The sequence below is a fragment of the Dipteris shenzhenensis genome, chromosome 17, assembly GCF_047967505.1.
Source record: "Dipteris shenzhenensis isolate YYH24624 ecotype China chromosome 17, Dip_SZ_1.0, whole genome shotgun sequence".
In the NCBI taxonomy this organism is placed as follows: domain Eukaryota; kingdom Viridiplantae; phylum Streptophyta; class Polypodiopsida; order Gleicheniales; family Dipteridaceae; genus Dipteris; species Dipteris shenzhenensis.
Genome location: NC_141612.1, coordinates 50918575 through 50943643, shown reverse-complemented (window position 1 = coordinate 50943643; position 25069 = coordinate 50918575). Strand labels below are relative to the sequence as shown.

The 25069-nt window shown below is 36.7% G+C and overlaps 1 protein-coding gene across 1 annotated transcript; it reads left to right on the top strand.

The window, feature by feature from the left end:
- Positions 1–196: 196 nt before the first annotated feature.
- TIL (temperature-induced lipocalin) lies at positions 197–1437 on the top strand. The gene is made up of 2 exons (XM_087388954.1): positions 197–851; positions 993–1437. The coding sequence occupies exons 1-2, from the start codon at positions 471–473 to the stop codon at positions 1176–1178; spliced, it is 567 nt and encodes a 188-aa protein (XP_087245080.1). The 5' UTR covers positions 197–470; the 3' UTR covers positions 1179–1437.
- The last annotated feature ends 23632 nt before the right edge of the window (positions 1438–25069 follow it).

Genomic DNA, 25069 nt, shown 5'->3' with positions numbered 1-25069 from the left:
CCGTGGCTGAACGCGAGTTTATTCCTGATCTCCCAGATGCTCATTAATGTCTTCGCCCTTAGATAGGGCCACGTGGCTGCCAACGTGGACGGAAGCTTCCACGTCACCTAGGAGCGCGCCCAATTGGCTCGTCGAGAAAAGGGGCTCATCAGCCCTGCGTTTTGCACCACCCGTTCCACCTTCTTCCACACTTCCTTCACAACCAGGCAATTCCAGAACAGGTGTCGAAGATCCTCCAGCGCCCTGCCACATATGGGGCAGACGGGATTTATCTGAACCCGCTTTTCCAACTGGCAACCGCCTAGTCGAAAGTTGAAAGTTGAAAGTTGAAATTGTATTTCTTGTAAGCCAAGAAATCATAGAGAGGCAGACCTTCTGATATAACCTCCGCGACCTGGTGTTATAGTGCTCGCCTCCTTCCCTCTCTCTCTCTCTCTCTCTCTCGGCGCGCTTGCTCTGTCGATCAAGTCATGGTTTCCAAGTCCGAACAGCCTATCCAGGTCGTCAGAGGCTTGGATCTTGAGCGTTATCAAGGTCGCTGGTACGAAATCGCAAACATACCTTCTCGATTTCAGCCCAAGAGTGGCAAGAACACCACCGCCACTTACACCCTCCGTCCTGATGGAACCGTCCATGTCCTGAATGAGACCTGGGTCGATTCTAAACGTGGTTTCATCGAAGGAACGGCGTGGAAGGTCGATCCTAAGAGCGACGAAGCGAAGTTGCAGGTTCGGTTTTGGGTACCGCCTTTCCTACCTGTGATCCCTGTTACGGGAGATTACTGGGTAATGCTTTTGGACGAAGATTACAAATGGGCGCTTGTTGGTCAGCCTTCGAGGAAGTACCTTTGGGTAAGTACTTCGGCCTCCCTTTGTGTTTGCTAGTCTCTGTGCGCAAGCTATTTCATCGAAATGAAGACACCCTTAGACAGCACACATGCTCGGTTTTTGTCATGTACGTTCAAGCCTTTATCAATGGTTGCTGATCTGCAGGTCCTTAGCCGCACTCCCGAGTTGGATGAAGAGGTTTACTCCAAGCTGTTGGAGCACGCTGAGAAGGAAGGCTATGACATCTCTCTACTTCGTAAGTCTGTCCATGATGAGACAGGTGCGGCAGGAGTAGCAACCCAAAAGAATGATGGAGGTGCATGGTGGCTGAAGTCTATCTTTGGGAAATGATGCCTTTCCCGTTGGGATACATCGTCCAATTGTATGGATTGCGGCCGTGTATACATAAACTAGTCTTTCCCCTCTTAAGACGTCCGTTCTGATTTTCGAGTTCTCTGCCATAAAATGTGTCTCATTCTTTCCGTGAAGTTTGCGAGGGGTTGTTCCATTTCGAGGAGAGTTTCTCGTGCTTGAAGTGTATGGGAAAGAGATACCCTAGAGAGGTACTCGGAGAATTATGTAGCGGCGTTTTTCCTAATTTGTTTTATCATGATTCGTGTATTGCATCATTTCGTGTGTTTTCTCAGCTGAGGAATCTTTTTTCATGTTGGAATCGGTACATTTACTTGAAAAATCACACATTTACTTATTTTTATGTTCACTTTCGTTGGCATGCCTTGATTGGAGCAGCATGTGACTATTCTATTTCTATCCCTTGAAATCCTCCACGTCCTAAGTCAACCATAAATTGATGTATTCTTTGCCATGCTTGAAAGGATCGTGTAATGACATTGCACACAAAGGGAAAAGGGTCCTTGATTTTGTCTCAAGTATCATATGGATGCTACTTAGTACTTAGGACCTCCAAACAAATAGTTATTAGAATTTGTAGCGGAACGGGTGAGAGGCGAGAGGGAAAAATCTAATATGACAGCGGGGACAAATATTCGAGAAGGTTCGTGTTCGTAAGGGTCTTAGTTGTCTATAAAGGGGGGGGGAGGGGAAGGAGGGGGGGAGGGGAGGGAGATGGCGAGGCGAAGGGGAGCCGTGCGAGGGGAGGAAGTGGTTAGGTATTAGAATTTGTAGGAAAAACGGGTGAGGTGATTACGGTAAGGTGAGGGAAAAATCTAATACAAGGGTGGTGGCAAATATTCGAGAAGGTTCGTGTGCGGAAGAGTCTTAGTTCTCTATAGAGGGGAGGGAGGGGAGTGAGGTAAATGGAGAGAGGAGTGGAGAAGGGGATTTAGTTCTCTAAGGGGAGATTAACCTAATGAACCTAAGTTAGCCCTACCCTACCCTCCCCTTGCTTCTCTTCCTTGCCACTCACCCCTCCACCTCTCCATCATTATCATCTCTCTCCCTCTCTTTCTCTCTCTCTCTCTCTCTCTCTCTCTCTTTATGCTTAGGCTCCCCCCTCTCGTTATCTCCCTCTCCCCTCTACTTACTTTCAGCCCCCATGTTGTGTCCCTCTCCCTTCCCCTCTCCCTCTACTTAGCCTCGTCTCCTAGTCTGGCAAGGGCCACCTGGGTACAAATGCTCAGAACCTGGGCTTCTTGCACCATTGTTTTGCTAACTATGGCAAGATGGATTTGTTGCCCGAATCTAGTGAAGTCGCTTCAGAGGGAGTGAGCAAGGTAGAAGATGTGAGTTCTTGCCTAAAATTTTCATTGCTCTCCCTTGTTCATCTCCACAATGTATGGAAACTCGAGGAAGCATCTTGTGCTATCAAGAAGAGCTTCCATCTTGACAGGCGAGGGCATGCCACAACAAGCTTGTCTTTTGGGGCAACCATGCCACTTGACTCTTGTCAGCAAGAGAAGCAACACTAGTTCTCTAAATCCACTCTATTGTTGCCATTGTTACTATTCAAATAGCACATCCTAGTCCCCCATATAGCTCCAACATGGAGATTTTGTCGTGAAACATTTCACAACTCCTCCTCCCTTCCATGCTCTTGGTTGTCAGGAACATATGAGCAACTACACCCTTCCCTTTTACTCACCATTTGCTTATCTCGCATAAAGCTAAAATCAAGACTCACCATCTTGCATATCTGATTGCACTTGTAGGTTGGTCACCCATAACATGTTTGGTAAAAGTGTTATTATTTGTATGAATTGCTAGGGAGGTTTTCATATTAGTGCTTGAATTAATCTCTCTCCCTCTAATGTCAGTCTCTAAGCACTTAATTTTTGTACAGTCTAAATGTGTATTGTATGTGTGCGAGCGGGAAGAGGGAGGAGACTATATATATGCATATATATATATGTGTGTGTGTGTGTGTGTGTGTATGTATATATATGTATGTATATGTATATATATAGATATACATATATATATCAATATACATATACATATATATATACATATACATATACATATACATATATGTGTGTGTGTGTGTGTGTAATAAATACTATGTGTGCATGTGTGTGTGTGGTACACACACTCCTCTCTCTCTCTCTCTCTCTCTCTCTCTCTCTCTCTCTCTCTCTCTCTCTCTCTGTTGCTTTTTCTCTTTGTGTATCTATTCTGTGTGTGTGTGTGTACTATAATATATATATATATATATATATATATGTATGTATATATATATAAGTTATAATATCATACATTATACCCGTTGCATTTGTGTATATGGTGTGAGTGTGTGTATAAATAAATAAATATATTATAGTTTATATCATATAATATACATATAGTATATTATATACTTTATATAATATATATACTATGATATCATACATTATACCCTTTGCATTTGTGTGTGTGTGTGTGTGTATATGTAATGTATAATGTATAATAAATATTTAAAAAAAATATTTACTCTATATATATATAAAATAGTTTGAATAATATAATATACAAATAGTAATATATATATATATATATAATGGTTTATATACTATAATATACATATAGTATATAGGATATTTTATTTAATATATATACTATAATAACATACATTATACTCATTGCATTTGTGTGTGTGTGTAATGTATAATATATAATATATATTTAAAAAATATATAGATACTCTATTATATATTATATATATATATAAATAAAATAGTATGAATAATATTATATACATATAGTATATTATATATATTTTATACACACGCACACACATATATATAATTTGGTGGCACTTTGTGCATATTTGTATATTTATGTAAACACATCCTTGTATTGCATAAATAAATCATTAAGTGCTTGAAGCTTGTCACCATGTCAGTGTGCACTAACAATCGCTACCTTAGGATCCTCCTCACTTCCCAATTTGAGTCCTTGTGTTGGTTCATGGATTAAATTTTTTGATCCAAGCTGAGTAGTAGTGGGTGCTCAGCGAGTTCCCATTCTCCAACCACATTCTCTGTGAGGTTGCTAGGGTAACAATGTTGTTGCTTGGCCAATTTCTTAGCTTTTGTCTTTTCATTGAGTTCGGCCACAACATGGAATACATCAATCTTGCCTACTAAAATCAACTCTTCGTAAAAATAAAAGAACCTCTAAAAAGAACCCTTTGATGTGGAGAACTCATATCAAGCCCTTTAACATTCCTCATTACCAACATAGTCATGCACCTAACATCATATGGAAACCTAAAGTTATGTTACGAGGTTGTCCTAGCTCTCCTGCAATCTCACATGTTGTTCATGAGTTGCCTCCCTCACTTCCTCTTCCTCCACTTCCCCCTCCTTTAGTTCCTTTAACTTCCTTAGTTCTAAGAGTTTTTGCCTCTCGAGTCTATAAAAGAAGACTACTCTACCTAGATAGATTAATGTCTCTAGGTCTTTTTTCAATAAAAGTTTTTGAAAAATATAATGTCAAAGTTCTTTCTAAACTTCAATACACCTTGGAAAACTTCTCTTTTGAGGATTTGAATCTAAATAAGCTCCATTATATACAACTTAAAACTTCGTTGAATCGCTTCTTAAAAGTAAAAGCTTCCTTTCAAAGCAAAGAAGTCTATCTAAATAAGGAACTCTTGATTTGTATTTTTACTTCTCCCTCACTTGACAAGATAGGCTTAAACTCAATTTTGAAGTCTCCTGAAGTAATGGATTCTCTCCCTCATTTTGTGAGAAGAATTTGGAAGCATCCAGTAGTAGCTTGGAAGTATGTAAAAACTTTAGGACAAAAGGCTTTCAACTATGGAGAGATAGGTAAAAGGCTTTTAGAGCATTCAAAATCTTCTATCCTTAGAGAACCTTGTTGTTGTAAAAGTAAGAGATTCCAAAGCTTTATTGATGCTGATTTAGGACATGTAGTCACAGCTGATACCTCAATTTTGCTTTCTAGTAACTTAAGAGACCTTTTCATGAAAGGCACGAAATTTCGATTGTACTCTTTTAAAGAGTCTTGCCTTTTAAAAGCTATCGATAAGGGAATCTCAAAGTTTGTTTTGCAATTAGAAGAATGTTTAGGAGTTCAAAATATTTTATCAGAATGGAAAGGGAAGATTTTGAAGAAAGTTGCTTTGAAACTAGAAGTCCCTTCGGTTAATTGCTCAAAGCAAAGTAACCATCTTTCTAAAGAAGATGAAACTCTCCTTCGAAAATTCCATAGGAATTTTGTCATTTCTTATATGGACAAATGTTCCAATAACTTTGTTTTTATTTGCAAAAAGTTTTACTTAGAATGTCTTTTGAGAGAAGTGAACTCACTTGCCAAAACTTATGCCCCTGCCTTAGTTTCTCAAAAGGATTTGATCTCAAAACATCAGAGTTTTTATAAGTCTTCTGGGTTTGTTTGCAATCTAAGTATACCTTTTCTTTGTGCTACTTGGAAGTTTCACAAAACTCCCAAAAAGCCAAGATTTATTGCAGCTGCTTGTGAGACTACTTTGATGGATGTCTCTAAATGGCTAAGCTACTGCTTCAAAGCCATGTTGCCTAGTGTCCATGAACTTTGGAGGGACTTATTAAAAGAGGCAAATGTCCCCTCGCACTCAAGCTAGATTTTAAATGACTCTGTAGGATTGATTCCTGTTGTAAAAATTTTTAATTCCTCTCGAAGCATTCAAGAAAAAGAGTCTCCTATTCTCCTTCAAACCTATGATTTTACGATGCTTTACACAAAGATTGAGCTGGAAGACCTGAAGTTTAGAATAAAAAAGCTAGTGGCTGAATTTTTCAATCTAAGATTTGACAAAGATAGATGCAAAGTGCTAAAAGTTGAGAAAACAGCCTTATGCTTTGACTTCTTGTGGCTAAAAAATAAAGATCATGACATAGGTTCTAAAAATAAAAGATACACAAAGGTAGCAAGTGTGGAAGATGTTTGCTCTTGGATAGATTTTCTTTTAGATAATCTTTACATCACAATAGGTGATTCTTTATTTCAACAAATTATAGGAATCCCCATGGGCACTAATTGTGCCGTCTTTTTAGCAAACTTTTATCTTTTCACTTATGAATTTGAGTTTATGCAACATCTTATTTCTATCAATAACCCTATCGTTTTACATAAGCTTAGCCAAGTTAGGCATTTTATAGATGATTTATTTGTACCAGATGTTCCTAACTTTCAAGACTTTATGTACAAAGACGCTAGTGCTTTTGGAGAAGGAATCTATCCTCATGACTCTTGTGAACTGAACTGCACTTCAAGAGGGGATTCTTGTGTTTTCTTAGATCTTAGAATTTCTCAATCTACCATAGGATTAGAGGTTGATATATACGATAAACATGAACAACATGAATATAGTGGTTTACACATTATAAAAATGCCTCACATTGACTCAAACATTTCTAATTTGGCAAAATATGGAGTCATTTCTTTCCAATTCCATAGATTTTCTTGCCTTTGTACAACTAAGGAGTCTTTTATCTCTCAATGTAGTAATTTGATCACTTTACTATTACACAAGAGGTATAATCCAAGGAAAATAATGAAAAAAGTACGCACAATCTTAGATATGAAGTCTTTTATCTATGGTGTATCGGCCTTAGGTATGTTTAGAATGATTGAACATAAGTTGAAAACAAAAAGCGGGGAGTTGAATAGACCGTTTTTCTTTTAGTTTCAAAAGAGAGTTTGTTTGAGTATGCTTGGGCTTTCTAAGTTAGAAATGTATTTTTGACTCTTTGTAGGAAACAATACATAAGTGTAAAGGACCATTTAGCTTTTTACGTTTTAAATAAGAGTCAGAGCGAGAGTTAGAGTGAGACAGAGAGAGAGAGAGAGAGAGAGAGCAATATTCCAGTTTTTTGGAAGATTTTGTTTCTTGACTTGCTTGTTTATTTTTGCTTAGTTACCTACTTCCTTTCTTCTTTATTTCTTGTTTTCTTTATCTTCTGTTTATTTGACGTATTTTAGTAAGCCCTAGGTTTTTGCCCAAGAGACTCCGCGAGTCTTTAGAAACCCAGTATAGCTGCTTATGCTTGGGCACTGATGACGACAGAAGTGTTGCTTTGCTTGCTAAGTATGTCTTTCTTTTGTTTTTCTTAAAAGTTTTTGTTTACCTCTTTTTTCTTCTCTTTCATATTCTCTTTTATTTTCTGTGTAGATTTTTTATCTTTAGAACAACAAAAAAACTAAATTTGTATGATTGGACTTATTCTAGTCTTACAAAGGTATATATTTGTACCTCTTTTTTCTTCTCTTTCATATTCTCTTTTATTTTCTGTGTAGATTTTTTATCTTTAGAACAACAAAAAATCTAAATTTGTATGATTGGACTTATTCTAGTCTTACAAAGGTATATATTTGTATCTCCATCAATTGAGTTTCAATATCCTGTGAAAATTATTTTGGTACTTCCAGATGACAACTACTTCGTATATTACTTGGGTTTGTAGGGATTTGAATTTCACTATCACCCATTTTGATAGTCATCAAATCAGAACACAAGTCATGCATCACCTTTGTGTTAAGAGTTGTGGTGCCATGAGCACATGTAGAGCAAAGGTATGAGTAAAGGGCAAGCTGCCATATGGCATGGAGGAGATATCCCACATGTGAGCAAGCATATGGATGTAAGTACCCTCACCTATAAAAGGGAGGTTCATTTGAAGTAATATCAATCAAGCACTTTGCAATATCTCAATCTCTTTATGAGTCTAAGCTAATCTACCTTGGAACCTAATTGACTTGAGGTACATGTCATGAGCACTCTCTTCATCATGTTTCCACACAGGTTCCATCCACCTTAGAGTGCTCCATAGATCCTGAGGCACACATGTGTGTCATGGTATCAGAGCTTAGGTCTAGTCTCCTAGATTAGTTGTAGGCTTGCCTTAGGAGCACATGTTTTCCTCCTAGGTTAATTTTTTTTAAAGTTTTAGATTGAGAGAATTCCGTCCATTGATGAAATTTCCATTCATTGCCTTGAGATATTTCCATCATTCATGATGAGAGAGAGAGAGAGAGAGAGTTTCTTTTGAAGATCTATTTTGTAAGATAGATCTGTGAGATCATTCTGTTAGGATTTGTTCTTCTTCTTCTTCTTAGAAAGAGCTTGTGAGAAAGAGAGTCTCTAATTGTTCAGTTTGTTGAGAGCTTTGAGAAAAGTCTGCCACCTAGACCAAGCTGCTCCAAAAAGACACAAAGGCTTCCATTTACTGACTTACTTGCACACAAACGACACCCAGCAATGCAACTCACTACAGGCTTCTCTATAGCACCAACCATCCCATAAAGAGAGCTCCAGCGGCTCCTATGACCACCAACGGCCTTAGCTACAAACTCTGTGAGCAAGCAGCCCTCATCATCCACCTTATGCTCACGACTCACAAAGGTGCAGCTTGCAAGGAGACTCGCAAGCCACCACCAACGATCTCTGGCAAGCAACAAAACGAAGCCAGTGCAACCCCAACCCAGATCTACAACATCAATGACTCCTCTGCTAGTGCCCCATGTCCAATGGTCGGCTCCATCAATGCCCATAGCAATAGCTCCTACAAGCTAGCCTATGCACAGATGATGACCAAACCTGGCCTCTAGCAAAGTAGCCGCCTCCATCAATGATGTTCTTCAAAATTGCTGTGACACAGAAGCCATCTCCTATGAGCAACACTTCGTAGTCGACCGCCCTGCACACACAAGCTCTGACGCTCAGCCCGAACAACTCCTAACTAGCTTCTGCAGTGCTCTAGCCTAGCCCAGTGTGCCATCTATGACCTCAACGACCTCTCCAAAGTTCCATGCTCACAGCGCTCTAATAGCCCGGCTGACTGGATGCTCATCCGACTCCCAATACCTCACACCTTTCACAGCAGCCTGCCTTCGAGCATCCGTTGCTCAAGGGAACTAGAAAAGGCCACTTTGAAGTTCTCAGAGGAGAAGCGACTCAGAACTGGTGGTTGTGGAACAGTTTACAAGGGCAACACCGAGGATGGCTCAGTTGTGGCGATCATGAAGTTGAATAGCGTCGAACTGCCTGGGGAAGTTGATCACTTTGTGAACAAGATCATTCTCCTATCTAGCGTGAGAGCATAAGGTTCAAATGCAGCCTATCTTCTCTCCAGCCATAGCTAATCTAAAACTTCTCTAAAATCAAAGCGAGACACAGCTCAAACGATGCCCAAATGACCTTATCCTTCAAGTATCATGATTCAAATTAACCATGGTTGTGTTTACCCAAGTTTAGTTAAAGTAAGCTTGGTCAAGACTTTGCCACATGGCAGATAAGGCTCAATCAAGGTCTGGTTAACCTAACCCACCATGGTTAGAGTTAGGGTTAGTTATGCCACATCAACATGCACAATCAGCAATGCCTTCTAAGCACACAGCCTCTTGTTAAGCACAGTTTTAATTCTGCATGTGAATCCCTGTGCCACATCATCAAGGCCCCCTCTTCTTCACAAAAATTCGACAAGCTGTAACTTCCAATCCATGAAGAATTTGCACGCACTCCAAAAAGGAAAAGTGATAGTCTTTTTGAGCTCTACACGCCTGTTAGATCAAAATCATTGTACGCAATTAGACATTGCCAATAAATCAATTGGTAAGACCTTCGCAACAAAAAATGACAAATCAAAGCATGAATGCACATATCGCTATCATAGGCATGCTGAAAGCACAAGTGCATGAGATGACCATAGCACAGAGCATGGCATCCACACATAAAGCATCAAGGCACATAGAAGAACACAACATCGTCATCAAGCCATGAGCCAAAAGGTGACATCAATGGAATGTATTGAGAAACAAAAACCTTGCCAACCTTGCCCATATTCTTGTAATCAAACCTGACCACCTGAGAGTAGCTATGTAAGCACCCAGGGGAGGATTTGATCTTGTAACTCACATCTGACCACCTTGCCATAGCCAAAGGATCATGGCACCAAGGGGAGGTGTTGAGAGTTGTGGTGCCATGAGCACATGTAGAGCAAAGGTATGAGTAAAGGGCAAGTTGCCACATGGCATGGAGGAGATATCCCACATGTGAGCAAGCATATGGATGTAAGTACCCTCACCTATAAAAGGGAGGTTCATTTGAAGTAATATCAATCAAGTACTTTGCACTATCTCAAGATTCTCTTTATGAGTCCAAGCTAATCTATCTTGGAACCTAATTGATTTGAGGTACATGTCATGAACACTCTCTTCATCATGTTTCCACACAGGTTCCATCCACCTTAGAGCGCTCCATAGATCCTGAGGCACACATGTTTGTCACTTTGCACTTTCAAGCCAAGGTCGACCCAATAGGATTGGGTACATGTTCTCCTCCATAGGTATGACTAATAAACTTACTGTGTTATGAATTCCACCAATTGTAATGACAACATCTTGTAACATACCTTTTGGTTCTATGGGTTATTGATCTACCATTTGTATCTTGAATGGTGATGGCTTAAGCCACTTGAACTTGAGTGAATTGGCAATATCCTCTAAAATAATGTTAACTCCAGATCCCTCATCAACAATGAAATCAAAAAAATATGCTTCTTAATTTTTTCTAAAATGACTGGTACTTGGTCATCTACCACCAGAGTATCAATAACTGGAATGGTCACAAGCAAGTCCAGATTCTTGGGTGGTTTATCTTCAGCTCGGAGCTATTAGGAAGAATTCATGGCAATATGGAACAATCTGCAACAGTTTAACATGGTCAAACTGAGCTTCATATCTTGAGGACCACTCCAAGGCAAGGCTAGCTTTGGCAATCACATTTATATTTTTTTCAACATCCTCTTCTTACTCTGCTATTGCAAGAAGAGTAGGTACTTCCTATATGAATGGAGGTGTAGGTGTGTCCTCTTCTAGCATGATTATACAACATGCTAAGGGTAAGGATACAAACCGGGTTCCTATAGGCCCCAATTAGAGATCCATCTCCTTGTCCTTCGATATTTTTCTAAAACTTTTCAGACTCAAGCTTTTAGAAATTCTATGCAACCTATGTCTAAAACCAGAATCAGCTTTGCGACACTCGAAAAGAAGATTGACTAGAACCCATTCTACTTTATCTATGTCTAACAGGTCTAACCAGATCACAAAAGATATACATCTTCATTCTTACTTCGACATGCAACTTCAACCGCACCATTGTCTTTAAAATTTATCGTTGAAACTACTCCACCATTTTTATTGCCTCTTGATTGTAATTGGAGTTTGACACATCCTCGTTAGTGATCACCATTTAACACTTTGAATTCTGCTCTAGAAAATACCAACCCTGTTCAAGGAATTTCTCAATCATCTAGGGAGGCTTGGAAGCAACTTTGGGAGCCATGATTCTCTTCAATTAAACAAATAAAAATGTTAAATTGGATTTTCAACCCAAATATTATAAAGTTTAATTACATTATGTTAAAAATAAACATAAATTTAAATAAATAAATTTAATTACTTAATTTATTTTATTTTAAAATAAAATTAATTGATTATATTTTATTTCTAAATAATTCTTAAGTCATTAAGTTTATAATATAATTTTATTTTTTATTATTTAATTTTTAATACATATGTTTTTTAAAATTTTAATTAAAATACTTTCAAACTAATCAATCTTCAAATCAAATTAATTACCTAATTTAAATTATTATTTTTCTAAGTTTTTGTATATTTAAAAAATAAATTATTTTTAAATTAAAATACATTAAATTTAATTAATCTTTAAATAAAAATAATTAATTATTTAAAAAATATTTACTTTTCTAAAAATAAAATTAATTAATTTAATTACAATTATAGTGATTTAATCAATTTTATTTGATTATTTTATTAATTTCTATTTTAAATTAGCTAAAAACTAAATTAATTTTAATTAAATTTTCTTATTTAATTTTAATTAATTTAAAAAGTAAAAATTCATTAAAGTTAATTAAAACTATAATTAATGAAATAATTAAATTATAATTAAATTTTATCTAATTATAATTTAGTTATCTAATTCATTATAATTTAATTATTTAATTTTAAATTAAATTTTTTTAAAATATGATTTGGAATGTACCGTAATGGTCTCCACCAAACAATAGATAGTTTCTTTATTGTTGCTTTTTTATGACCTTCGCATGCTCCGGTGCCTTGTAAGATATCTTTCCTGCTTTATATACAAACATCCAAGATAAGCTGAAAGATTGACTCCTCACGAAACACTATGCAAGTATAGTCCCTATATCTTGCAACTACTGTCTTCAAGTCCTGCACACCTGACTTTGTATCATTCACTATGCCCTTCAAGCATTTGTAAAAGTGAGTCCGCTTCATAGTGTATTCGGTGTTAGGTCGCCTTCCATTTACTGTTTGTGGCGAGCTGCATTCGATCCATAACTCCCTTGCCTTTATTAGGATCTTGAAAAGAGTTGAGTTTTTCCTCCTAGACAACTGAACCAAATTCAACCTTTCTCATTCAAGAATATATTTTGAGTCCATTGTTAAATAAGCATACGTAAAAGATGACCCATTGAAGCTTCTACAGATACTCAGCATGATTCAAGTTTCCTTTTCGTTCCTCTTCAAGGGCAATTCTACAAGCTTCTTAATAGTGTTGCCCATTAATGGGCTCAAACCTGCATCTATAAAGGAATCTGTTTTTTGCAAGCATATATCTCTTCTCGATGTCACTCCCGTATCTAGTCTGGTAGATACGCTTCATGAGCAAAGTCACTATCTTTGAACTCTTCAAAGGCTTGGAGAAAATCTTCGTGCTTTTGAAATGTGACTTCTTTCAACTGAGGACCATCTTCTCGAAGTCTCACAAACTTCATACAACTTGGTCTCTTCACTAGCTTCCATTGATTTGTGAATAAGCAAGCTCGATCAATGAACGATGTGATAATGAGGAATTGTACCAATCCCCAAATATGCCCCTCGTCTTGTCAGGAGGATGTAAAATTTTCACCCTTACAGAAAAATCGGCAAATGCATCTTCTTCCTCCTTTGTATCCTTATTGTTGTCACTCTCCAACTGCTTGCCTGGTGCTAAATACCCTGCACTCACTCGATCTGTCTATGGAGCTGGAGTTCTTTTCTCTCTCTTTCTTGGAATAGTTGTGGAAGTTGATCCAATGACTCACTCACTTTCTTGTAGTTTTAGCTAGAGGTGGTGTACTGGTACTTAATGCCATGGATGTTGTAGGGGGTATAACCTCAGAACGAGATGCTACTGATGGCACATTTGCTGCTACTAGTTGCACACTTACTATAGGTACTACTGCTAGCAAACTTACTGCAGGTACAACATTGTGCAAACCATCCCAAAATATCACGAATAATCTCAAGGCATCAAGTAGTTCTATAGATCCTTGCACTGAATCTAGTACAGGCTTCAACATGTACTTCTTGTCCATTGCCCATAACTTATATACATCTTCATTCTTACTATAACTTATAAACATCTTCATTCTTACTTCTACATGCAACTTCAACGGAACCATTGCCTTTAAATTTTATCATTGAAACTACTCCACCATTTTTATTACCTCTTGATTGTAATTGGAGCTTGACACATCCTCATTAGTGATCACCATGAAACACTTTGAATTCTGCTCTAGACCCTGTTCAAGGAATGTCTCAATCATCTTGGGAGGCTTGGAAGCAACTTTGGGATCCATGATTCTCTTCAATTATACAAATAAAAATGTTAAATTGGATTTCCAACCCAAATATTATAAAGTTTAATTACATTATGTTAAAAATAAACATAAATTTAAATAAATAAATTTAATTACTTAATTTATTTTATTTTAAAATAAAATTAATTGATTATATTTTATTTCTAAATAATTCTTAAGTCATTAAGTTTATAATATAATTTTATTTTTTATTATTTAATTTTTAATACATATGTTTTTTAAAATTTTAATTAAAATACTTTCAAACTAATCAATCTTCAAATCAAATTAATTACTTAATTTAAATTATTATTTTTCTAATTTTTTATATATTTGAAAAATAAATTATTTTTAAATTAAAATACATTAAATTTAATTAATCTTTAAATAAAAATAAATATTTATTTAAAAAATATTTACTTTTATTAAAATAAAATTAATTAATTAAATTATAATTATAGTGATTTAATTAATTTTATTTAATTATTTCATTAATTTCTATTTTAAATTAGCTAAAAACTAAATTAATTTTAATTAAATTTTCTTATTTAATTTTAATTAATTTAAAAAGTAAAAATTATTTAAAGTTAATTAAAACTATAATTAATGAAATAATTAAATTATAATTAGATTTTATCTAATTATAATTTAGTTATATTATTCATTATAATTTAATTATTTAATTTTAAATTAAATTTTTTAAAAATATGATTTGGAATGTACCGTAATGGTCTCCACCAAACAATAGATAGTTTCTTTATTGTTGCTTTTTTCTGACCTGTCGCATGCTCTGGTGCCTTGTAGGATATCTTTCCTGCTTCATATGCTATACAAACATCCAAGATAAGTTGAAAGATTGACTCCTCATGAAACACTATGCAAGTATAGTCCCTATATCTTGTAACTACTATCTTTAAGTCCTGTAGGTGACTTTGTATCATTCACTACGCCCTTCAAGCATCTATAAAAGGGAGTCCGCTTCATAGTGTATTTGGTGTTAGGTCGCCTTCAACTTACTGTTTGTGGCGAGCTGCATTCGATCCATAACTCCCTTGCCTTTATTAGGATCTCGAAAAGAGTTGAGTTTTTCCTCCCAGATTCAACCTTTCTCATTCAAGAATATATTTTGAGTCATTGTTAAATAAGCATACATAAAAGATGACCCATTGAAGCTTCTACAGATACTCAACATGATTCAAGTTTCCTTTTTATCCCTCTTCAAGGGTAATTCTACAAGCTTCTTAAAAGTGTTGCCCATCAATGGGCAAACCTACATCTATTAAGGAATCTGTTTTTTGCGAGCATATATCTCTTCTCGATGTCACTCCCATATCTAGTCTGGTAGATCAGCTTCATGAGCAAAGTCTAGTACTATCTTTGAACTCTTTAAAGGCTTGGAGAAAATCTCCGTGCTTTTGAAATGTGACTTCTTTCAATTGAGGATCATCTTGAAGTCTCATAAATTTCATACAACTTGGTCTCTTCACCAGCTTCCATTGATTTGTGAACAAGCAAGCTCGATCAATGAATGATGTGATAATGAGGAATTGTAACAATCCCCAAATATGCCCCTCGTCTTGTCAGGAGGATGTAAAATTTTCACCCTTATAGAAAAATCGACAAATGCATCTTCTTCCTCCTTTGTATCCTTATTGTTGTCACTCTCCAACTGCTTGCCTGGTGCTAAATAACTTGCACTCACTCAATCTGTCTATGGAGCTAGAGTTATTTTCTCTCTCTTTCTCGGAATAGTTGTGGAAGTTGATCCTACGACTCACTCACTTTCTTGTAGTTTTAGCTGGAGGTGGTGTACCGGTACTTAATGCCATGGATGTTGTAGGGGGTATAACCTTAGAACGAGATGCTACTGATGGCACATTTGCTGCTACTAGTTGCACACTTACTATAGGTACAAGTTTAATTACATTATGTTAAAAATAAACATAAATTTAAATAAATAAAATTTTTAATAAATAAATTTAATTACTTAATTTATTTCATTTTAAAATAAAATTAATTAATTATATTTTTTTTCTAAATAATTCTTAAGTCATTAATTTTATATTATAATTTTATTTTTTATTTTTTATTTTTTGGGAGAGGGAGTGTGAGCGGAGGGGAGAGGGAGCGAAGCAAAGGGGAGAGGGAGGGCAGGGGAGAGGGAGTAGAGCAGAGGAGAATGGAGGAGAGGGGAAAGGAAGCAGAGGGGGAGGGAGCGGGAGGGAGAGGAGAAGGGAGAGGGAAGGCAAAGGCGGGAGGGAGGGAGGGAGGGAGGAGGAGAGGAGGGGAGGGGAAGGTGTCAAGGAGGAGATATGGAAGGGGGGAGGAGAGGAGGGAGGAGAGGGAATACCTCAAGAGGAGGAGTCTGCCAACAATGGAGAAGAAAGATTTGAAAATTTGAGGAAGAATGAGAGAATGAGGAGGGAGGTTGAGATTTCATGAGGAAGTGGGTAATAATTAGGTTTAGGGCAACTTTTTAGGCTTTTTAGGTTAACTATAAGTATAAGACACTCCTTCATTCAAGAGCTCATTCTTTATTTTTCTTGGTTCTCTCTTTATCTCAACCTATTGCACGAATCAACAAAATTTTCAAAATAATGCAACAGGTGAAGAGCTTTCTAACTTATTACAGATGCAACATCTTCCACATATAATTTTTTTTATTTTTTTTAAATTTTTATATCTCTTCCAACTATCGCGTGAGCAACACCTTCAAAAAGCTTGTTTGCTTTTAGCATTTTAAACTTTTCAAGATTTCTTAAAAAACTTTCTTAACTTGAAATTTTTATCTTAAGCTATTGCTTATGCAACAACTCTAGTTCTTTGGGCTTTTTCAAATTCCAACCTAAATTTTAAAATTTCTCTTAACCTTGGCTTTTTCAAATTCCAACCTATTGTGAGCAATAACTTCCATTTGCTTTTTGCTTATTAAAAGATTTCTCAAAAAACTCTCCTAATCTATTGCGTATGCAACAACTCCAATCCTTTGCACTTTTTCAAATTTTACAATATTTTTGAAAAGGTTCTCTAATTTATTGCGTACTCAATAGCTTAGAAAAGTTTTTCTTTGTTTGGATTTCAAAAACGCTTTTTCAATAACATTATTTATCTATAATATAATATAATATAATATAACAATATATTAAAATTTATATAAAAATATATGAAAACATAGTATAGTCTATATAATTATATAAATATAATATATTTATAAGAAATTATTTTAAAAATTATTAATATTATTTATATAAAATAAATAATTAAATATATAACTAACAATTAAATAAAAAATAATTAACATATACATTAGAGCTATTGCTTATGCAACAACTCTAGTTCTTTGGGCTTTTTCAAATTCCAACCTAAATTTTAAAATTTCTCTTAACCTTGGCTTTTTCAAATTCCAACCTATTGTGAGCAATAACTTCCATTTGCTTTTTGCTTATTAAAAGATTTCTCAAAAAACTCTCCTAATCTATTGCGTATGCAACAACTCCAATCCTTTGCACTTTTTCAAATTTTACAATATTTTTGAAAAGGTTCTCTAATTTATTGCGTACTCAATAGCTTAGAAAAGTTTTTCTTTGTTTGGATTTCAAAAACGCTTTTTCAATAACATTATTTATCTATAATATAATATAATATAATATAACAATATATTAAAATTTATATAAAAATATATGAAAACATAGTATAGTCTATATAATTATATAAATATAATATATTTATAAGAAATTATTTTAAAAATTATTAATATTATTTATATAAAATAAATAATTAAATATATAACTAACAATTAAATAAAAAATAATTAACATATACATTAGAGCTATATTAAACTAACTAATTCAAAAGTTATGTTATTTATATGAAATAGTCCATGGGTAATTATGGAAAAAACTTTAAAACTTATTAAAAGCAAATTATTTAAATCAATTTATATTATATAAATTTTTAAAAGTTAATTTATCATAATTTATATTTTTAATTATTTTAACTTATAATTTATTTATATTTAATTATTTGATTTAGTAATTTTTTATTTAATGATTTACAGCCTTTGGTGAGTGTGATACTTTGCATAAGCTTTAAACTAACTATGTTAGTGTAGGACCTATGTAAATTATCATACCCAAATGATATCATTTAGTATGTGGTTTGAAATGCAGTTAGTATATGGTTTGTACCATGCATCATGCAAGAGTGTTGAGAAATATATGTCCATGTGCCTTTTAGCCTATGTACTTGTTTCCGATGGGTATAAAACTTTGTACAAACCTTAAACTTACTTACCTTAAGGTCTGTACAATGTATAAAACCCATTGGATTTCTCTGACATGATTTAGAATGCATATTTTACATATTTTTTACTATATGAAATTACCCTAAAACCTACATCCTAAACCCTAAACCCTCGCATCTAGACCCTAAATCATTGAACCCAGATCCTACATTCTAAAGTCTTTACCTTACACACCAAACCTTAAACCATAGACCTTACTTTCTAGATTCTAAACTCTTAACCTTAGATACAAAGCTAAACCCTCAACCCTAAACCCTAGACCCTATAGCCTAGATCCTAAACCCTAGAACCTAGATCTTAGACCCTAAACCATAATCTCTAAATCCTAGACTCTAGATTACAAATCCTAGCTGAACCCTAAAATGAAAGCAATAATTTATAAATTTTGGTGATTTGTGCAATAGGTTTGGGACACACCAACCTATTGCATGTGCAACAGGTTGGGGGTATTCACAATCTATTGCATGTGCTCAAAGCATGCTCAAAGCAGTTCATCATGGCTCCAAAACCAATGAAAAAGCATTCAGAAAGTAGTCTCAAAGCATGCTCAAAACTATTCGTCATGGCTCCAAACAATCAGAAAGCAATTTGAAAACACTCTCAATGCAGTTCATCATGGATCCAATTAGTCAGAAAGTAGTTTATCATGGCTCTAGCCACTAAGATTTTTCAAAGTAGCCTCAAACAGTCTCAAAGTAGTTTATCATAGCACTAGCCACAAAGCATTCTCAAAGCGATCTCAAACGACCTCAAAGCACTTTATCATGGCTCCAACCACAAAGCATTCTGAAAGCACTCTCAAGGAGTCCCAAAAGCAGGTTTAGTTGGTGCTTGGGGGAGTCTATGTGGCCCCCAGCTTAGGGGAGTCCACATGACCCCAAGCAGTTCCAAAGCAGTCAAAAAGCACCAAGAATTGGTAGCTTTCTTATATGTGATCTTCATTATGGCCCCTAGAAGCCACACAGCATTTTCAAAGTAGTCAAAAAGCACCTCAACCCAAAGCAATCCAAAAATCCATAGAATTTATGGGGGGACAATGAATGTATAAAGCATTGTTGTGTTTATTAGAAGTACCAAATAGCAGTCCCATGAAAGCTACAAAGTAGTGAGTGCACTGACATGAGTTTCCTTGAGAAGATGGATAGGATGCTTCACACAGCTTTTTTTGCCTAGCCTCTTTCGACATACATATTTCTTATTAGGGGACACCCTTGTTTCCTCATTCCAAAATGCAAAGACAATATCATGAACCTCATGTGTAATGCTGCTACGTCATTGTTGTCTTTGGCACATGGATAGCAACAAAATTCCATGATCTTCGACCAACAAACGAGATTTTGCAGAGTAAAAATTTCTTCTATGGACACCCAAAAGCCTCTAGGCTTTTGTAATGTTAAATTCTTGGTATGTTGGTCCATTAACATTCATCACCATCATCATGATAGACGTCTTAAAGAAAACTTCATCAAAGGTTCATGATGTTTAACATGGCTTAAGGTGATGCGGATGTTGGATACAATTGCTCCATGCAAAACTAAAGTTCATCATTGGCATTTTGCAAATGCTTGACATGGGGATGAGAAATGATTTGTTCAAAGATCTCTTTTCTAGCTACTACTAAGTCCATTCTTGGGGGGTACAACCCTAACTTATTGCACAAATCATCAAAATTTGGTGATTTGTGCAACAAGTTAGAGGTGCACCCCCCAACCTATTGCATGTGCCACAGCTTGTGTGGACCCCAAACCTATTGCACATGCAATAGCTTGTACCCACCCCCTAACCTATTGCAAAAATCACCAAATCTTTAATGAATTGTGTAGCAGGTAAGGGTTGTACCCCCATCCTATTGCACATGCAATAGGTTGGTGGGTGCAACCCCAACCTATTGCAAAAATCACCAAATTTTGGTGATTTGTGGAATAGATTGGGGTAGCGCCCACCAACCTATTGCACATGCAATAGGTTGTGTGTACCCCCAACCTGTTGCACATGTAACAAGTTGGTGGGTGAAACCCTAACCTATTGCATAAATCACTAAATTTTGATGATTTGTGTAACAAGTAAGGCTTGTACCCCCAACTTGTTGCACCCACCAACCTATTGACACTAGAGTTCATATTTGGATACATTTTGGGAGAAGTGTAACCCCTTCATTTTGTAATGTTGATGGTTGGATTGTGATCCATCCTTCAATGATGCATGCCTATTTATATAATCATATATAAAGATAAATAAATATTTATTATATATATAAATATATCTATTATATATATATATATATATATATAAAATATAATATTTTATATATAAGTATCGTTAAATTTATATTTTTATATAGTCATATATAAAGATAAATTAATATTTATTGTAAATATATATAGATGTATAATATTATGTGTGTATATATATTCTATGTATCATATATATATATATATATATATAATTTATTTATTTATTTATATTTCTCTCTCTCCTCTTAGGTCCCTCTCTTTAATCTGCTCATGATCTGTCTCACAATGTCAACGTGCAGCTGCGCCATCGAGAGTTTACAATTGCAATCAGCCACCTAGAGTTTGCAATCGCAACCCATGCTGCTGCCTACAGTCTACCACCCACGCTACCCCATGTGCCCCCTGCAAGTCTGGAACCTCTCAGAACCCAAGGGCCTAGTGTGTAGGTTTGATGCGACACATGGCATGTAGTTTGCACGTCGCCATTGTTAGTCCACTGACTGCGCCTCCTTGCACACATGTCAGAGTTTGAGTCTGCTCTTCAGACTACCCTCCTTGGCCATGTGGCTGCTCATTTCCTGCTTCAGTCCACTGATTGTGCCTCCCTACGCACGTGTCAGATTCAGATTTTGCCCTCCCTACACACGTGGTAGCTCATTTCCTCCTTTCCAAACCTCCCTGAGCCTCCGTTGAGCCAAATGTTTCAGAAGCTTGCGTAGCCTTTGAAGGGCACGTGGATTCTTCAAAATAAGTAAGTATAGATGCAAATACCAATATGTAGCATTGTAGTATGGTATGAATGGCATATCGAATGTCAAATATAATAGCATTAAGTGAGATTCCCAAGACAAGGATCGCACTCATAAGCAAAAAAGACCAAAAGATAACATCCTGGTAACCATCGATAGGCATTCCAAGGTCTCCTTCTAGCTATCTTACCTATAGTTGGCAATGTTGGCATTGCTATTGGCAATTACATTTAAGTTTGTTGCCCATAGTAGCTTTGCCTCTGACTTTGCTCAAAAGTCCTAGTATATGTACTGCTACTAGGGAATTGTTAGCTTGTACTATGACTAGGGAAATGTTAGCTTGTACTACTATTAGGGAAATCTTATAACGTTAGCTTGTACTACTACTCTTGTACTATTATGTTAGATGTTAGCTTATACTAGTACTAGGTAAGCATTAGGTGTGGTAGCCTTTTTATAAACCCTTCGCTTATGAGTGTGATCCACTTTGCTAAAATCCCACGTCAATGTTGACCTCGACACCCACTAAATGCTAACCTCCAATTTTCTAAAATCCCACTCAATGCTAACCTCGACACCCTTTATTTGGAATTTTCATGTAGAACGACTTGCATGGAAACGCTTTGGCAAAAGTATTAATCGGAATCTAAGCATGGCTCAGACTTTAGACAAGTGTAGAGTTAGTGCCATGACGAAGAGTAATATGCAAGATATGATTGAGTAGCTTCTTCTTAAGCAAGAAAATGCCTCGATGTTCCTTTGTACACTCATATCGTTCCCATATGTTGATATTGGCTTCAAGAACTTGTTTACTTATAATGAAACATTTCAATTCTTGAAGGATCCAAGTGTCCATTCTTATTTGAGTCCTTAGAGCTAAAGATTTTGCCAACATTTTATAGCTATGGTTGAGGATTTTATAGCTATGACTGAGCAAAGTGAGGGTCTCCATTTTTTGAGCTTTTCTTTTTTTCCTTCTTTGGGAAGAATCTTAATGCCCTACTCTAGTACACTCTCCTACCATATGGGCAAAATATAAGGGCCTGCCAACTCCGAAAGCACCTTATTAAACTCAATAGGAAGTCCATCCTCCCCCCCAAATGTATTTCCATCTGCTATGACATCCACTACCTCTTTTAACACATTTTGACTTAAAGGACTTTCCAGGTAAAATTTGTCACATTTTAGAATAGTCTGTGTTCTGGCCTATTGGCATTTTCTCATAGCTCTTCACAGAAGTATAGAGAAGGTTTTGAACATGTTGGAGTATATTTATGTATTTTTTTTAGTAAAGGAAGCAAGAGTTGCATCAATTCTCTTGAGAAAAGGTACTTCTTAACTAACCCGTTTCTTTCTAATTAGTTTGAATATTTATTTGGTCGGTCATTTATCTTCCTTACCCCAATCTTTAAAATATACCTTGCTCTCATTCATCCAAGCTTGTTCCTAGATTTTGCCTTCCCTTTTGGCTCTATTTAGTAGAACCTAAGAAAGAATGCCCCCTTGTCTATCTACAATTTCTAACCTTCAATTGAAAGCATGATTGCATCCATTCTTTTAGATCAAATTTTATTTTCCCTACTTAGAATATTTTGGGGTGTGTTCAATAGCGTCTTGCCAAGCATCTGCAATAACATAGTAGGTATGTGCACTAAAGAAGCTACTCTCCACACCCCTATTACTTGCAATAACATAGTAGGTTTGTGCACTAAAGAAGCTCCTCTCCACACCCCTATGACCTACTCTTGAATACTTTTCCTTAGGAATTACCCTTAAAATAGGATCTCTATCCCCCAATCAAATCACACTTAGTTAGAATAGGTTTGTGGTATGATAGAGTGAGAGAAGCAAAAGTGTAGGTAGTAATACTAGTCACTTTGGATTAAAGTTCTTGAGATAAATAGAGCCTGTCAAGTCTAGTCTCCCTCTTGTATTTCCTAATTGTCTATTACACCAAATCAATATCCTAGGTGTATCATACTTTACTAAATAATCAGCATCCTTTAAATCTTCTCAGGCCTAGAGTTCATTCCAACTAATAATAGACCGCTTAGCTAGCCTTGATCTCAACCATGTAAAAGTCACCCAAAACAATCACATTGACTACTAGAGTTTGTTGAGAGATATGGTGCCATGAGCACTTGTAGAGCAAAGGTATGAGCAAAGGGTAAGCTGCCACATGGCATGGAGGAGATATCCCACATGTGAGCAAGCAAAATGGATGTAAGTACCCTCACCTATAAAAGGGAGGTTCATTTGAAGTAATTCAATGAAGCACTTTGCACTATCTCAAGATTCTTTTTATGAGTCCAAGCTAATCTATCTTGGAACCTAATTGACTTGAGATACATGTCATGAGCACTCTCTTCATCATGTTTCCACATAGGTTCCATCCACCTTAGAGTGCTCCATAGATCCTGAGGCACACATGTTTTGTCATGGTATCAGAGCATAGGTTTAGCTCTCCTAGTTTAGCTCATTAGTAGTTCACTAGGATTGCTCCCATTCCTAGATTAGTTTTAGAATGTAAGATTAGTTTTAGGTCTCAATAGTTTCTCGCTTCTAGTTTTGAGAGAGATATTCCTATGGTTCATTTTCATTGTGAGACTTTTCTTTGTGAGGAAGAGATATCATTCCGTCCATTTTCTTATGAGAGAATTTCTCTTCATGAGTTCAGTGCCCTTTCTTCTCCGTCTTCTTCTCGAATGAGGAAATTTCTGTTGCTAAGGGAAAGAGAGCTTTGGAGAGAGATCTAGTCTCTCGGTTTTGTGAAAGGCAAGAACGGCTAGGTGATAGAAGTGCTCAACGCTCCTATGGACACACCGCTCAACTAGCAGCACCAACGAGCGGCTAGTCATTGAGTCTTGGCATCTCTTACGAGCTACCTATGGCCAGCAGCTACTCCTTTGCTTAGCTCCAGCAAGACCAGCCACCGGGACAACTTATGGCAAAGCAAGCCTAGGCGGCTCCCTCCAACAAAGGTGTTCGACTCCCCGCCGACGCGATGGTCAACAGCCTTCAACAACAATACATTCCAAGCCTCCACATCAACTCGAATCCCATCTCTGCTACGTGCTCTGCCAGCCCAACAGGCAAACAATGACGCTGCAATAGCAGTGGTAGTGTCTCCTACGACTAAGACAAAGCTCATGGAAGGCTCCAACGAAACGGCCTCACCGTTCAGCGCATCCAGCTCCTCGACTCTGCAACGGACGAGCTCCATCCATCGGCGCCTAACAACTAAGAAGCTCTCCAACGACCTCGCAAGCGAGCTGCTCACTCAGCTACTCAAGCTTCTTGCCGCCCACAAGGCGCTCCATGCAACACCTCTAATGGGAAAGGCGGCTCAAGCGCAGCTTCCTCCAAAGGTAGCCTTCAGCCACTACAGCGCCGTTCCAATGCGAGACAATCGCTCAGCCGACGCGCCGATGCGAGACAGCTCTATCCGACTCCTCTTACAAAGCATCCACAGTCGCTCCATCCCTGCACAGATGTGACACCGGCTCCATAAGCGACTCCAACCCGCTCGAGCGTCGACGTTCCTCTCCTCTGTGCCTTCAACGCCGTCGCTGTCGTCTACAAGCTTCAATGTTTCAAGTCCTCCTAAGGTTCTCAACAAAGACACGTGGCAAGATAGAATCTTACCCGGGTAAGTTTAGTTAACCTTGGGTTTGGGAATAGTTAATTGTTTGCCACGTGGCAGATAAGGTAGTCAAAATTAACTATGGTTAGGTGCAGCTACTTGGGTTAGTTGAACCATGGTAAGATTTGTGTAAACCTTGGGTTAACCAAGTGGGTTTAAAGGATGCCACATGGCACAGTGCCACCTAGGCACAGAGGCCCTTGTTAAGCACAGTATGGAATTCAGCATGTGAATCCCTGT